This window comes from Pseudopodoces humilis, chromosome 3 (genome assembly GCF_049639895.1).
Source record: "Pseudopodoces humilis isolate 2021_Gansu_Grassland_sample_001 chromosome 3, ASM4963989v1, whole genome shotgun sequence".
NCBI lineage: Eukaryota > Metazoa > Chordata > Aves > Passeriformes > Paridae > Pseudopodoces > Pseudopodoces humilis.
The window spans coordinates 69,398,081-69,414,107 of record NC_142202.1 but is presented as its reverse complement, the minus strand read 5'-3'; the positions used below and the strand labels follow the sequence as shown (position 1 = coordinate 69,414,107).

The window sequence follows — 16,027 nt, the reverse complement described above, 5'->3', positions numbered from 1 at the left end:
TCATGAACTAGCTGAGGCTAGGACTCATCTCAGTTCACCTTTATGAATGACAGGCAGAAAAAAAAGACAACAGAGATTGTGTCTCTGGAAAGTTTCTCCCTTTGGTAGCTTTTCCCAGCTTCCCAATACCATTTCAACTCCTCCTAAATGCATTTTCTCAATACCTACATCTGGATTAGACTCATCAATCCTGCTCTCAAAGAATGAAAAGAGACAGGCACCCTCCATGTATTGAGTTTACAAAGAAATTACTACTATTGGAAGAGATTGTGAAGACACTTACTGGAATACTTCCAGCTGGGCTGGCATGGATTTCATCCACCCCGTGGTAACCATTTGTTATATCACATATGCAATAGTTACTGACAGAGGGGGGCCTGAAGGTGTGACCCCCTTCACAGTCGATCTCTGGGCTGATCCCACAGCCAAACGTGAAGGAAGCAAGGGAGTGGTAGTGTGTAAGGAGAACGACTGCATGGATCAGCTCTGCCAGGGACCAGCTGTTCTCTTCGGTCTTCAAAAGTTGCTTTAAAAATAATGCAAGACAATAGTATTAAAGTAATTCATTTGACCCCACCTTAATGCAGTTTATCAACACATTTCTTTGCCAGGTAAAATTATTTTTCCAACATCCAAACGTGCGTCCTTAACTCTCAGCTGCCATTAATGTGCTCAGTGACCTGTTACCAGGTGACCTGCCAGACACAGACCTGTGTGGTTAAGCCACAAAGAACACAGCTTCTCTCCCCTCTCTGTCCCAGGGCAATTGAGTGAGTTGGGGTTTCTCTTTTGCACCATGTGGTTTCTCTCGAGGCCATACTGACTTGCATTGAAATTTCACACCTCTGATGAAGATGCAACCACAACTGCTGTACGTTGGTTCAAATGGGCTTTACAGCATAAGAAAACCCAGTCAACTCCTTGCAGATCAGCTGTTGTAAAAACTTGGCACCTGGGCCAGGCTCCCTCCATCTTGTCCCTGTGGGTGGAATGCTCTAGATTTGACAAGAAGCTTCAAACCTCAACTTCCTCTTCAGGCAGGAAAGTGTGGGAGGTTTGGGGCTTTCTGGCAGAGCGTGTGCCCTCCCCCAGCACAGCGTCCTGCCTCCAGCTGGACCTGCCACCACCTCTCACCAGGCCAGGCAGCACTGAGGAAGTCACAGCACCCTCCTGCTCCTTGCTGTGGGCACAGAGGAGAGCATAAGAAGCAGTCCCTTGGTGGTTTGTTGGTGCTGCAGTCCTGGCTGTCCTGTACCACCACCACTCCCGTGGGCAGCTCTGCCAGCCTGCTCCCTCCATCCTGGCCTGAAAACAGCATTTGAACTGGCAGCAAGCCAGACAAAAATGTGGTGGCCGGTGTTCTGCCTGACCTCTGGCAGCATCTCAGAAACACCCAGGGGTTCTGGCTACTGAAAGCACAAAGCTTGGGGAGGGAGGTGCTCTCCTGAGCACATTGTCATTGCACCAACAGAATTCCAACATGACAGGGAAATTTCAGCATGTTGCAAATTAAATTTGTTGCTCATTTAAGAACAGTTACGATCCTGTCAGTTTTACACAACAGGTCACAAGTGATACTATATCATGCAGTGTTGTAGCACTGAAATCAAAGTCATTACCACAAAACATCTTTCACCCTGTCTGGCTCTGAACCTCAAGAATCTGTGAATGCTTTACTGAAAAAAGGGGACATTCACATTACTCCATGGAAGACCTACCTCGATATGTTCCTTGGTGATAAGCCAGGGTCGGTGAGCCAGCATTTTATTCAGTTCTCCTAAATTTTGCAATTTTTGAGGTGCATTTTCCAGACCATTCAACCATTTAGGGTCTCCACCAACATGAAGGAAGTCATTCACATGGAGGTTAACAAGGTAAGAGCACTGATGTCGTGCCGCGGCCTAGAAAGGAAAACAATGTGATGCAGAAAACAATTAGTACTTTATGACAAATATCATAAGCCATCGTTTCCTCAAAACATCCAAGAATAAGACTTGCACTGATTCAAGACTCAGCTAAAAAAAGATTTTCAAGATGAACACATCAGCTTGTTTTAATTATTTTTCTCACAACATGCTACAGGTACAACATGCCTATATCCAGGGAGAAATACAGGCATGGATTTATTACATGTCCTGAAGCAAGTAATCCATACTGCATCATACTCCCCACAGGGGAAGAAGCTGTCTCTAGCTGCATCTTTACCAGCAACAATCAAAAACAGGTTTTAGATTGCATATAGCAAGAGAGACTACGGGCAGCTTCTCAGCAAAGAAAGAAAGTATCATTTACTCCAACACTTTCTACATCAAATTAAGACACAGCCCAAAATTTTAATTCAGTGTCAGTAAGCAAAGATCATTGAACTGGCAGATTATAAATTAGAAATCAACCACTTTTGGCAGAAAACTTGCTTAGAATGTACACATTCAGAAATGCACACATTCAGAAATGCACAATGGGACCAACTATTGAGTTAGAGAGGGGTGTATATGACAGGACACACACACAAAAACAGGCTTTCTTGAGAAACAGTTTCTGAGATTCTAAGGACGCCAATAACAATTCTCTCATTTCTATAGCACACTTTTCCCCTTTTTCTCCAAGTCCTACCAAATCCCTGAAATATGAAACGCTGTTCTTCCGAAACCATCTGTAAAGCAGACATCAGCAAACCTACTCTGCTTTTCCCTTGGCTGCTGGTGAAATGCCTTTCCAGCTAGAAACTGCAAAACAGGTTAACAGCTGCTCTCAGACAGGACTCGAGCCGCGGCCAGCGTGGCGGTTTCTGCCTGGTGCGTACCATTATCCCGATGTAGTGCCGGTAATGGAGCGGGAGTGGGCCATCCATTTGCAGGAGATAGTGCTGAGTTTTTAGAAAGCTTTCAAGATACTGTGGGTGGAAAACCATCACCAAGGTGACATTGTCCAGTCGGCCCAGCGTGGCAAAAGACTCTGCAAACAGCGTGTGCATTGTGGTGTCCTCCTTTCCCACCTGAACTGTCTGATTGGAGAGAAAGAGCAGTGAGCAATATTGTCCAAGTACTACCCAATAAAATAGCAAATAAACATATTACCACAGCACCCAGAGGCCCCAAGTGAAAGGAATTATACTATAAATCTATTAATGGTGTTAAATCAGTGCACATAAGGGATATTAAATCCCTGTAATACCTCTCATTTAGGAGATCACAAGTGGTTATATCAGCAAAAGGAGATTTTTGGATTTAGTCTCTCTCTAATACAACACTGATTTCTCATTTTTAACTGTCTCACCTTCACTTTCTTGAATGCCCCAGGTTGAGCTTAGTTTATTATAACTAAAAGCTAATTGAATCATGACTTTTACTAATGGAAAAAGAGGGAAAGAAGTAAAAAGCTAGCTAAGATGGCAAGAGAGAAAAAAAAGGAAAATGAAAGAGACTAAAATTCCTAGAAAAACACAGACATATTACTAACTTTTCCTCTGCTCCCGATTCTCTTACCAGATGATCAGGAGAGAAACAGCAGAAATGCTTATCCACAGCACTCTGAAGCTTCTCAGATTCTTCAGAGTGGTAGAGGCAGCTCAAGAAAAAGCAGTCCCAGAGCAGAGGGGCAGGTACCTTGTGGACCAGTAGGAAATTACATCCGGATGTTCACAAGGAAACAGTATTGGGTTTCTCTCATGCTAGATAGCAGCATGGGAGGGGTCATAACTATTCCAAAGCTTCCCAAGGCTCTCACTGTTCTGTACACTGGAACTGTGGCCAAAGTCTCAGGACTGAATGTGATCACTACTGAAAATGTTTTGCAGTTCAGCAGCTGTCCTGAAACCAGTGTGGGCTACTACTAAAATGATGTTCCTTAAAAGCATGAAGTTCACTATGTACTTGAAAACACTACCACACCTCTTTCTCAGGGATGAATCTGCTTGGTCCGTGTCCCAGTGGTCTAGGAATTCTTATTCCAAGTTCCTAGAAAAGAAAATTACACCACCTCAGCATTTAGTTATAAACAGCTTTTTAGCTGTGGTTGCAAGAAAGAAAAGAGTTCTCCATTCAGAGCTGTGCTTATTTGGGTACTCGTGGTACTCTTGCACAGGCACTTTTAGTAGTACTGTTTGTACAAATGCAAATCATTTTTTTATACAAGTGCTTTATAATTAGCTGTGCTTGTTTACAGCACACTGCCCCGCTCCAGCAACAAAAAGTTCAACAACAAAGGCCCTGTCAACCAAAGAAAACACACACAAATTTATATGCATGCACACACACACACACACACACACAAACACACTACAGCCTGGTTCACAGAAAATTCTGCATAAAGCATATTTTGGCAGGGTGTCCAGGACAAGGAGTTCCGAACATGCCGGCTGCTGTGTGGTTATGCCACTGATACAAAATGAGGCTGCTGTGTGTGTGTACATCCGCAGTTCGCCAGCACACAACAACCCTGTGCATCTGTCAGGAAATGAAACAGCTGTAACCCTAATCAGATTTCTTTTTCCCAACCTCAAAGAGCACTTAAACTGCTGAAAGTACCTGATCTACATTTGGTTTCTTTTCAAGAAAGGATAAAAAGCTATTCACATTTGCAGGAAGGAGGGAGGGGAGGGGAATTTGCTCCATCAGAACAGCAGCAGCCACATCCTTGCACCCACTTGTATGGATGTGTTGCCTTGCAGGTAAGGTGGAGGCTGGATAATCCTGGCAGTTCACTACCTGTCCTCTCCTTCAGCTGGATGAAGCTTTCTGACAGGCCTGTGGCACCCTGGGCCTTTCCTGCAGCCAAGGAGCAAATACAGAGAAGACTTGGGTGCCTTTGTGCCCTGCCCATTAACACTGTTCCCTTTGGAAGGGTGGGAGTCATGTATTCCAGGGCAGTCTCTCTGTTTACCACAGAACAGCCCCCTGAGAAGGCACAGCAGGTTCCAGGGGGCAGGTACCAAAGCAGGACATGGCCTCACCTCACCCATGCCCCCCATGCCATCACTGCACACCCTCTGCCGTGGGTGTGGGACTCGCTGCAAACCAGCTCTCCTGAGGGGAATTACTCCCCAGTGAGCAGCTTGGCTTCCTCAGGAAAAGATGGGAGCCCTGCCAGCTGATGGCACGGCACTCTTAAAGATGGAGAGAGACCTGGGATTAAAGCTGAGGATGGAGCTGAGTTCTAAACACTAGGCATTATATAAACTAATGGTTTGGGCTCCTTACCTGTGCACTCTCTGCCAATCACCTTTTAGAACACATCCACTGCCTCTGTTCCACAGGCAAACCCATCCATTTTGTGATGATACCAACTTTGTCCAGGTTCTCAAGCAGGTTTAGATGAATAAATACCATGCACTGAGCCAGTTCAGGCCACACAGAGCACAGGGGCATCTTCAGCTGGTTTAGGCCTCAAGAGCAGATGATGCCCCAAGAGCTGCCTGCCAAATTCAGTTGTTAACTTTGTCACATTTTCCTCACATAGGTAAAGGCTGTTACAACCATGCAATACTGGTTGCACTCACTACTGCACATTTTCTCTTTAGCTGAGGTTTCTATCTGCAGTACAGAGTTCACTGTACGAGAAGCAATTTTATTAATCAGTTACTGTTTCCTGAACTTTCCCCTAAGATTAAAAAACAGCTTCAGAGAGCTGGAAACAATGAGTGCAGGCCTAAGTGGCAACTACCAAACTCTTCAGACTCTGTCAGTCTGTCTCCTTAAGTCCTAAAGTCAGATGCCTTCATTTCTCAAGTCTCACTTGGATAAAGTAAGATCAAAGGGCACCTCTTACAATTTTTTTTTTCTTACAAATCTTTGCACTTTTTCCCCTCAGTGTAGCTTTTTCCTGCTATGGGTCCCAACATACCCAAGCAAATTTTGCCCATCAGCCAAGCAATGCCACTTGTAGGATGGAATTTACCAGCATCTCTCTTTAAAACTTCAGCTGAGCTTCTTATCTTGGGTGTAACTACACTAGAGAAACATCTTATAGCCAAACAACAGCAAGGGAAAAGAGAGATCATTAAATTGAAAACAGCATTTAATTTAGCAGATGTCTGCAGTTTGCCAGATCAAGCCCTCCAAGACAAATACCTTGAAGTTTAATTCTTGAACAACTGTTTTTCAATCTTTCCTTTTCCCAGAACAGTCGGAGGAAGGAAAAAAAACCCCAAACCCAGATTTAAGAATCTGAGATCAACAGACTGCTAAAGTATTTTGCCTCACTATCTAAAATACATCACAATCAATACACGTCTGTTTTTTAAAGCATACAGAGGTCAAACTTACAATTACACAGCATGTAACAGGTTATATTACTCAACTATCCAAACCCTCACTGCAAAGTGAATTACGAGGGTTTTTTTAATGATTAAATAAGTTGCTTTGTTTTCCATCAGGAGAGAGATCATCCCCCTGGGATCATGGCACCAGCCTAGTACTTGAGAAGCCTGGGGTCAAGGCTCTGTTGTGACAGAGACATAACAAAGGATTTGTGAAGATGAGCCTGTTTCTCATCTGCAAAATGGGGGTTTCTTCCAGAGAGTGCTGGGAACAGAAGCAACTTGCCATGAGGTGAATACTTAACAGAGTTATGAGAGTTGTGTGAAATCTGGCCCATTAGAAGCCTTCTGAAAACTTTTTCTTCAGTTACAAGCTATGGCAGACCTTTTAAAAACTATTTTCCTCTCTTTTTCAGAAGCAGCATTTAATCAAGTTCTCCTAGTACTTCAGAAATAGCTGTGTGCTTCCAGCATCCCAGCATTTCAAATACTCGACAGCACAGTAATAATTCTCAAAAAAGTCCTAGTAAATCTCTCCTTTGTCCTAAGCATATTTCTATGCTTCATGATATCCTCCACTAAACCTCCATCTTCCAAATACACTTAGGGAGCAACACTCCCCCTCAAAGGCAACACTTGCATCCTGACTGGACACACCACTTCATCTCTCTCCTGCACCTTTCTCTTAAAGCACCACCTCACCTGCAGCACCAACAAGCACTTGGTGTTTGCAGTTGACAAGCAGCACCTGGAAAAAAGCCTGTATTCCTTTTGGTTATTCCAAAAGTGTAAGCAACTTTCATGCCATTCCAGGCCACAGAATTGCACACCAAAGTGACCTACTTAGTGACACATTCTCTGCATCAGCCTTCTCCTGGCTCCTTTCCTCCTGCTGTTTTCAACCTCACCACACCACTTTCATTCAGTCTAGAAACTCTGCAGCTGAATACAGCTCAAAGCTCAGCAGAAAGCCAACCACAGCTGAGGCTTTCGGTGCAAATAAATAATAACAATAACAATAATGATGATGATGATGCATCAGACGCACTCCATCTTCAAAGCCAGAACATAAAACTCAGGTGGCTGCAAAGCTGAGCACCAAGGGTGGAACAGATTTCACCCTCAATACCCAGAAGCTCAAGCTAATGGAAGGAGGTGGGCCTTGCTGGGTGGAAATCCACTTCACTGCTCACCTTCCAGACACACCTTGACAGAAAAGCAAGACTTTAGCCATGTAAATGTTGTATGGCTGTGTTGATAGAGGCAACCTCAAAAAACACAGAAAAGCCTCCTCTTCCCCCTTATGTAATGTAACTTGTAGTTCTGTACAGCCACTATTATTATTTCCATGGGAACTGTGCTCACCAGGTACCTATCATTTCTCAATCTACACATCGCTCACCACTGCCATTATCAGCCCAGCATCGTATCTCACAAATTTAGATAATGCAAGATTTCCTGTGAGGTAGGACAAGTACATTACGTCCCATCTAGAAGAAAAAAAAATCCCTGAGAACTGGAAAAGCTACACATCTTAAGAGAAGCTGCTACAGAAGACTGGTGGCTTGAGCTGAGATCTCTCAAGTCACAGGCTAATGCCCTAATCATCAGACTGTGTGCCTGTTCAGAGACTTCTCAGGCAGGAAATGCTTTATGCAAATTGACACCAAGAAACAGCACTGCAGAGCTGAGACAGAAAAGTTAATGAGACAAGTCTGCAAGCTTAATTATATACTTCCCAGTTACCACTCACTCTGACCAGTCTGGCTCACTTAGCACATCCAACTCCACAAGGACAACCAGACTAAAAGTCTGTACTGCCTGCACATATATGCTGCATGGAAGACCACTCTAAAGCCTCAAACATGTGTAAACTCACACAACTTAAGAGCTTTTGTGTATCTTACAGCTGTTGATCCAGCCCAGTTTTTAAGGAACATCATTCCTGCCAAATTTATGTAAAAGCCTGAGATAAAAAATTGAACTGTGTAGAAGTTTGTAAATACTTAGAAGTACAACACATATTACCTGTGCTAGTAATAGGACATCATCTGCTTTGGTTCTGAATCTCTAAAATGTACGTAAAAAAAAAAAAAAGCCACAGTCTAAGCAGACACCCAGTATCAGAAATTTCACCTAGAAACACTGAAAACAGAACTAAGCTACAAGCCAGGTCACAGAGTCTCTGAAACAGGAACAGATATCTAACCTAAGCTACAGTTCTTCCTCCACTGTATGGCTAAAATGCTTTTCCAGATCCTTGTTGGTCTCTCACTACTGGCTCCCTGCAGCTAAAGCTCTGTCCCTTTATCACAAAACCTCTCCCAAAACTCAATGGTAGTTTTGTCCAATGAATCTCGGGACTGTTACCAGACTGCTAACTTTCCATCATTCAGGACTGATGAGCCATGATCCAGGATGCTCACTCAGACTGCTTCCCTGGTGTTAGCACAGTGAGTCATTTTGCTCCCCTCAAGTAGAGGCAGTACCACTATCAAGTCTACCAGATTTGTATCTACCAGAAAGACTGACTTACATACTTATGCCTTCTCTAAATGGCAAAGGGAACATTTTATCATAGACAAGCCAGAGGCAAATTAAAATTATAATTATCAATTTACTTCATTAAACTAAATTTAAATTAACATCTTTATCTGAATCATCTATGTCCTGATTAAGCACTAAGTGCTGCTAGATTCAAACAAAATTATATGAAAATCACACCCCATAATACAATATAAAACAATCCAGTAAGGAACAGAGAGGGAAATGAGATTGAGGTGAATTTTTTGGAGGTAACATTTTCCTAGACAACCAGTCATCATTTTACATAACCTAAGCGCTTTCCAACCCAAGCTTAGGGTTAAGAAAGGCACAAAGAGCTTTGAGTTAAAAACTCTTCAACACAATCTCCTGAAAATTCGGCTTAGTATAATATGATGAGCATTTGAAGCATGAGTATTAAAAATACCCATTTAGGGCTTTATAAGCTTATAGGATGGAATGTCCCTAAGCATGTAAGTGTCCAAGAAGGTTGTGCTGCATTTCCAAGGGAGACTTGGCACTTACCAGTCTAAGAGGCTTCATGCTGCTGCTGCGCTCTCTGTGAACTGTCTGGTTCCTACTTCCCTTTTAAAGACCACCAAGCAAAACCACTCTGGTGGTGACACTGAGGCTACAAATGGAGTTTCCATGTTTAGGAAGTTAACATGAGGGCTGGCACAACTGGCCCCACAGGACAAGCTGTCCCCAAGCTGATACATACTCAGCTTAAAAACTGTATTTTCAGTTCTGCTAAATACAGTAGCTACTGTAGTTTCCATACTGGACAGAAAACTTTTAGGAAGGAGGGAATTAGGAACAAAGAGTGGTGATTAAATAGACTTCTTTTCCTACACACAGAGAAATGCTACATCTTTTCTAAATGTGGGGCTATGCAGAGCTGGCCGTTTTTCCTATTTTATGTTTATTTAATACCGAAGGAGCTTTAATTGCTGTGGCTTTCCCAAACAAACCATGATTTCACCTTAAAAGGACAGAAAAAAATGATCCTAGAAATGCTCATGTACTTTTACATTTTTGCTCTGGTACCATTTGCTGGGTATGTCAGACTGCCATTCAGCTGAAGCAATAGACATGTCTGCACTTGTGCGGATTTCAAGAACTGGGAACAAGTACTCCCCCTCTGTTACAAAGCACTTTGTTACACAGACCTACCACTCTTCACTGGAATTAGAGCATGGCAAATGCTGAACTGTTCCTCTTTCATATAGAGCGTGTTACTCTTACATGAATTTAAAGAGATAAATTACTTTAATTTCATTATAATTCCTCTGAATGTCTCAAAGTCCTTTGAAATACCTGATTTTAAAAACATCCCCATCTAGTTTCTGTGACTTGACTCAAGACAGAACTCAAGGCAAGAGAGAGTGTGTTCAAGATCACACACCTTGTTCACAATGGCAGGAATAAAAGCAAAGCCCAGACTCCTCTGTCTCCATCTCTAGCACCTCTTCTCCGGTCATTTTCTAAGACTGAGCAGAACAAGCAGGTCCAACTGCAGTAGTCTCAAGGTGCCTGCCTATGTGCTACCTACTCTTCCTCAGCATTAACAGCTCTTCCTGAAGTGGTTTTGTGACACAATTGCCTAGAGTCCACAACCCAATTTACTTTTGATATGAGCTCACTGAAACTGAGGCTGAGTTTCAATCATTAGTGCCTAGCGTTTTTTATATGGCACTTCAGTAATGAAAAAGAAAGCATTAAAAGGCAAAGGATTTCGAATGAATGCCTGCAATTTCCCTGCTGTAAACACTATTTAGATACCAATAAATTGGTGACACAGAAGTAAACAGTCTGATTACGACAGTAACCGTTTGAACTACATAGACTGTACTGCTGGATTACATCAAAGCAAAGCATATATCCAAATATATGTATCTATATGTATCCATGAAGTACAGGATTACTCTCAATCAGAAAATACAAAACAGGTTCTAAGGAATCCTACAGCAGTTCCGAGGATTTAAAAATTTCCTTTAAAAGAAGACTCTTAAAGTGGTGATAATAAGAAATTTATACGAGAGATCCAAATCAGCAGGTTTATTCCTGCCCAAAATAATATTCTTGACTTGTATTTGTTTACAATTACAACCCGCTCTTCTCCATCAGAAACACAAGACCAGCCTTACAGTTTCAAAAGGATAATCCAAATCTATGCAAGAACGACGTAAACGCCGAGCAATTCCGAGGCAAACACCACCCGGACGAGCCCGAGAACTCCGCAGAGGCACCGGGTTACCACACACACCAGGAATAAGCTCTGCTGGGACCACGGGCGTCGCGGAGGATAGCGACAGCATCTGCACTGTCACCGCAGGCAGCAGCTGCTTATCCCGCGGCTGAATAGGACCTGCGAACCCCCGAACGACACCCTCCGAGCGAGGAGCCCGCAAGGAAACGCCGCTGCTCCTTCACAGCCCCTCGGATGATCCGCGGGGGGCTGCCCGGGTCCCCGCCCCTCCTTCCAGCAGGGATTTCTCTGAGGGATGCGCCCGGGGAAAGAGACCCCCGTCCCTGGGGTGGGGGCTCAGCGCCGCGGGGACAGGCGGCGGGGGCACCCCGGCCACCCGCGAGTACCTGGTGCTGCCGGCCCGGCCTCGCCACCGTCGGCCCGGCGCTGCGGGGCTGGGCCCGGGCTCGCCGCTCTCTGAGCCCCGCTGGGCTCTGCTCCAGAGCCGCGGGGCGGTGCCAGCCCCGTCCCGCCCGCCCGGTGCAGGGGCGGAGCGGCGGCCGGGGCGCTGGCCCGCCGGGCAGCGGAGCTCCCCGAGACCCCGCGGCTGCTCCCTGTGTCCGGGAGCGGCACCACATGCCCCGGGTAGGGGCACAAGAGACGGCAGCCCCCGCTCAGTCCATCCCAGCCCGGCAGGACAGCCCCGAGCTCCGGACCCTTCGGTTCCGTTCCGCTCTCCTCCCCGGCACAGAGACGCTCCTTGGACAATGCTTTCCGCCCCTCTCTCCTGTTCCTTATGCAAGAGTTTCTACCTTCTGTTTAAGCAACAAAATAATTATGGCTTTTAAACCGAGAAATCGGAGGAGCTTCACATTTTGCAGATATTTGTGTGACTAAGTGCGCTGCTGCTGCAGAAATCTGGCCTCCTGCCTATTCCCAAGATCATAACAGTCCTGGGCAAACATATGTTTTGCAATCGTATCAGCAAAACACTCGGCCTTTGTTTGCAGCAGGCTGTGCTGCGCCTGCCGACCCCCCAGGGCTGTAAACTCTGCCAGATGCCTTGCATCTCCCACCTCTTTTGGTCTGGGATTTGAAGTCATCAATTACTTCAAAAGAAAGAAGTCCTTGAGCTGGCCCACGTGATTTTTACTTCTTTTTTCTTTCACAATATAAGATTTATAAAGCTACATTCTATTAGATAATTTTCCTTCAAATAATTTGAATTAAAATAAAATATGGCAGTACCCAAGAGATCTTTTGTTGCAGTTTTCATGGGAGAAGGGCCAGGACAGCTCTGAACCCCTAAACATACTCACCTGGGGGACGAAGGCTGCCTACAGTTCAGGCTGTGCGGTTTTGAGCTGTACCAAGTTATCTTCATAACCAGGCAGGGAAATTCCATGACACTGAACTTTACACTTCTGTTAAATGTAAAACTGAACACTGCAAAATTGCTCACAGGCTGTTCCTGTTATCAAACCTAGCAGCTAAATGCAGAAAACACTGAGGACAGTGCTGCCAGGGGAACACGGCAACATGATGCAAGACAACAGTTCTGCACATCTCTACTTCTTAAGCCTTAAAGGCTTTCTTTCCTCTCCAGTTTTCAAATACTACCACACCTCTGGGTCATGAAATTAATGCTGGAGAACCAAGGGATACTCTACTGCTGAAGGCTTAGCAGCAGTTAAAAGGTTAAATTACCTAGAGATGCCCAAGTACCAGAGCTCCATCCTTATTTGGGGCCTTGGCTTGAAGCTGGTTAAGTTTCCCCAAAAGAAACTGAGTGTCTTTACCTTGTTGCACTTTATAAAATGCTCAGCAGAAGCATGGAGAAAGAATAATGCAATACTGGCAAGGAAGATTACATTTTGTGAGATAATAAAATAAACTAATGAAGAACAGTGTTTAATTCCCACTGCTTACTTCAGGCCAAAGTATAACAGAAAGGTGGCATGGGCTCCTCTTTCAACACAGGCAAAGAACTGGCTCACACTCAGAAAAACTATTGAAAGGGAGAGTAATTACCTGAAAGCTGAAATGCAAGAAGAAGCATAAGAAGTCTCCCTGGATGACAGATGAATGGTCATCCCCTTCAATGAATTTGTTAATACCCTTGGAAGAAGGGATGGGGAGGAGGGGCAGCACTCCCTCATTCCAAAGTGGTTTTGTCCCAATGTGGTCATTTGTACTGCCTGGGTATTTGTTAGGAAGCGTGTTTATATTAACAGTTGTTCCTATACAAAGAACCTTGGCAGATACAGATTCTTTTCTGGCATTGACCAAGGGAAATTCTCTCTCTTTAAACAAGCAACTCAACAACAGAAGGTAGGAAATTGTATCGTGCTCTTCGCTTTCTCTGTCAGGAGAGATGGAGGCAGTGACAGCACGTCAGAAAAACTGTGTACAAAGGGGAAGAGGAAGTTGCACAGCCACAGCAAACAAATAATAATGGACTTAAAAGCTCTCCCATATGGCCAGAGTACACAAGCCCTTCTCAGGCCCCAGGTATGCCTCTGCCTTAGCAGAATCCCATCACCCCAGCTTGCTGCAAGCCCTTTCTGCACCCCAGCCCACACTCAATATTTCCAAAGTGCAACTCCTCCAAACTGAAGAGCCCACACAAATCTAAGCCCACTGCTCATCTCTAAGTACACAACTGCAGACTGAAATTATTCCTGTTTGTGAGCTAGTATGACCAATTACATGATCCTGAGAGAATATGGCACAAAGCTCACTTGGGTACTGATGAGTGCAAACTGCAGTGCAGCCAGGCAACATTGGGACAGATCCATGGTTTGGTTTGCATAACTGGAGCGTTCCCCTGGGGAAACACAACAGTATGTTTGACCATGTATTGATGCAATTAAACAGAGATCTAGTGAAATGCTCCTACAGGAAAACACAACAACAGATGTTTAACATTAAAATATCGATAGATACAGAGTTCCTTTCACCCAGAAATGACATTTACTCAAAGCAAACACCACCTAAAGCATGGAAGTATACTCCTTCATAGAAAGCACATCCACAGAAGTTGGCATTTAACATCTGTGCACGCTAAGTTATCAGAAGTGTAATTTTTCCTTATTGCTACATTTAAAGAAAAGTCCTGGGGAAGCTAAAATGAGACCAACCAGCTACAAGTATGAAAAGCCTGATCCTGCAAACAAAAATATCTGCATTTTGCTGCTTTAAGTTGAAACCGTTCTGTTTCAGTCCAATAGGGCAACTTTTTGAGTCAAGTTCAGAACAAACATATTACTCCAAAGAACTGGCAAACCTACATCTTAAATTCTTTCCACAGAAGAGCCATCCAGGCAGCAGCACTTGAAATGCCTGTTACTGCAATGCCCTGGACATCAAATCAGTATCTTGGAGGATGACCAGATGATTCTTTCTCAGGAACAAGTAAAACGAGGTAATTCTTTGGTGCTCTGAGCTGATTTGTATTAGTTTTAGCTCCACCTAACATGGTGCCTTAATGAAGTCACCAGGTGTTTCAGCAAAGACTAAGCAGTCCCACACCAGCCTCTATAAACATTTCCCTGGGGATTCCTCTCGTTTCTTGCTGTCCACAGCCACTACCCTTTTCATAACAAATTTTGTATGTGTCTATTAATCTCTTCTATCCCTTGATTATACATTTGTTATTTCTCAAACACCAAAAATCTTTATCATGATAACAATATGGCACAGCAATCAAACCATTCATTAGAGTGATGAAAGATTTTAAATTAAATAGAAGAACATACCATTGTAGCATGCAAGTAAGAAAAAAAAAGGCCAGTATTTGAAAGTATTCCTCTTGATTTAACCTTAATCTGATTGTCAGGCTTCAAAAAAATCATTCTATTATTAGAATTGGTACACAGTTCTAGGGAGGAGAATAAACTGTATTCTTTGTACAATCAAAATTCTTGCTGTATGTGTCAAAAAGGATCAACCCTTTAGGAATGTCACTACACCTGATACTTTTATAATAATAACAAAAACAAGTTGTTTATTAGTATGGAGGGCTGACAATTGGCCACATCAGGAGATAAGTTTAGACCAATAAACAGAAGCCTTCCTTTTGTAGTCTTTACGACTATAAGGCTGACTAAGACCAAACATTTTACCCTATTCATACATTAGATTTATTGTCTTCAAACCTTATCTGTCCTTGAAATGCTGGTTTTCTATTTCTAGACCCTGCTTAAATGCTGCTTTCTTAATGGCCACATCTTCAGCATTAATGGACAAATGACTTGAAAGTGATCATGCTGGTTTGTGAGCAATTATAAATCACGTCATTCCTAGCCCACTGTATTTCCCATCAAAGTTCCATCTTTTCTCTCAGAGCTACAAGAGGTTGTGAGACTCCTTTGTTTCACCTGAGCTGTTCTCACAATTGACTGACTTGAACTCACCAAGCTTCAAGAATGCCAGTGGTTTTATTTGTTTCCTGAACTATTTGGTTCATCCCTTAGGACTCTTACTGCCCCCAAAGAGTCCTTCTTCTGGTAATTTCTGCCTTTAAGATTTCTACAGCTCACTCCCACCTCTAAACCACAAGTTGTTTTGTTTTTACTGTCAGTACAGCTTGTCCAAATTTAACATTCTGTTCTGCAGTTATTAGGTAGCAGAAGTACAAAGTTTAATTTAGGGAGCTATAAGAAGTTTAGATCTTGAGATTATTCATGCTTTGGCAAGGACACAAAATCAGAAGTATGATTTCTAAGACTACTGCAACTAGGTAGATTAAAGATGCATATCTAAAGCTTAGAAGATTGAAAGAGTGTCTTATCAGATTATCCTTCCCCTTTTTTATGAGGGTATGCAGCTCTTCCTAGGCTGATAGAGAGCAGCTGAGCTACAGAAGTTGTTTGGCTAGCTGGCTGTGGGTCCTGCTGCTGCCATTCTGAAGTGTCTCTGGACTCACCCACCACGTAAGAATACTCAAGTTAACAAGTGCCCCCCGGACATAGCTCTCCCAAAATCAAAGCTGTCAGCTAGCTTCAAAGCTGACCTTGATATCCCACAGGTAACTTCTG

At 43.6% G+C, this 16,027-nt stretch overlaps 1 protein-coding gene across 6 annotated transcripts in view; it reads right to left on the bottom strand.

Annotated features, from left to right (window-relative positions):
• SESN1 (sestrin 1) overlaps positions 1–16,027 on the bottom strand; it is a 77,803-nt gene that overhangs the window by 5,532 nt on the left and 56,244 nt on the right. For 4 of the 6 annotated variants that reach the window (XM_005518262.3, XM_088052684.1, XM_014263429.2 and 1 more), the window contains 4 exons: positions 3,891–3,956; positions 2,804–3,004; positions 1,719–1,901; positions 284–526 (listed from right to left, as the gene is read on the bottom strand). In XM_005518262.3, the coding sequence (XP_005518319.1) occupies positions 284–526; positions 1,719–1,901; positions 2,804–3,004; positions 3,891–3,956 (693 nt within the window). Of the gene's footprint in view, positions 1–283; positions 527–1,718; positions 1,902–2,803; positions 3,005–3,485; positions 3,805–3,890; positions 3,957–11,395; positions 11,476–16,027 lie in introns of those variants that run through there. The other 2 variants (XM_014263430.2, XM_005518264.3) reach the window with 2 other exon arrangements.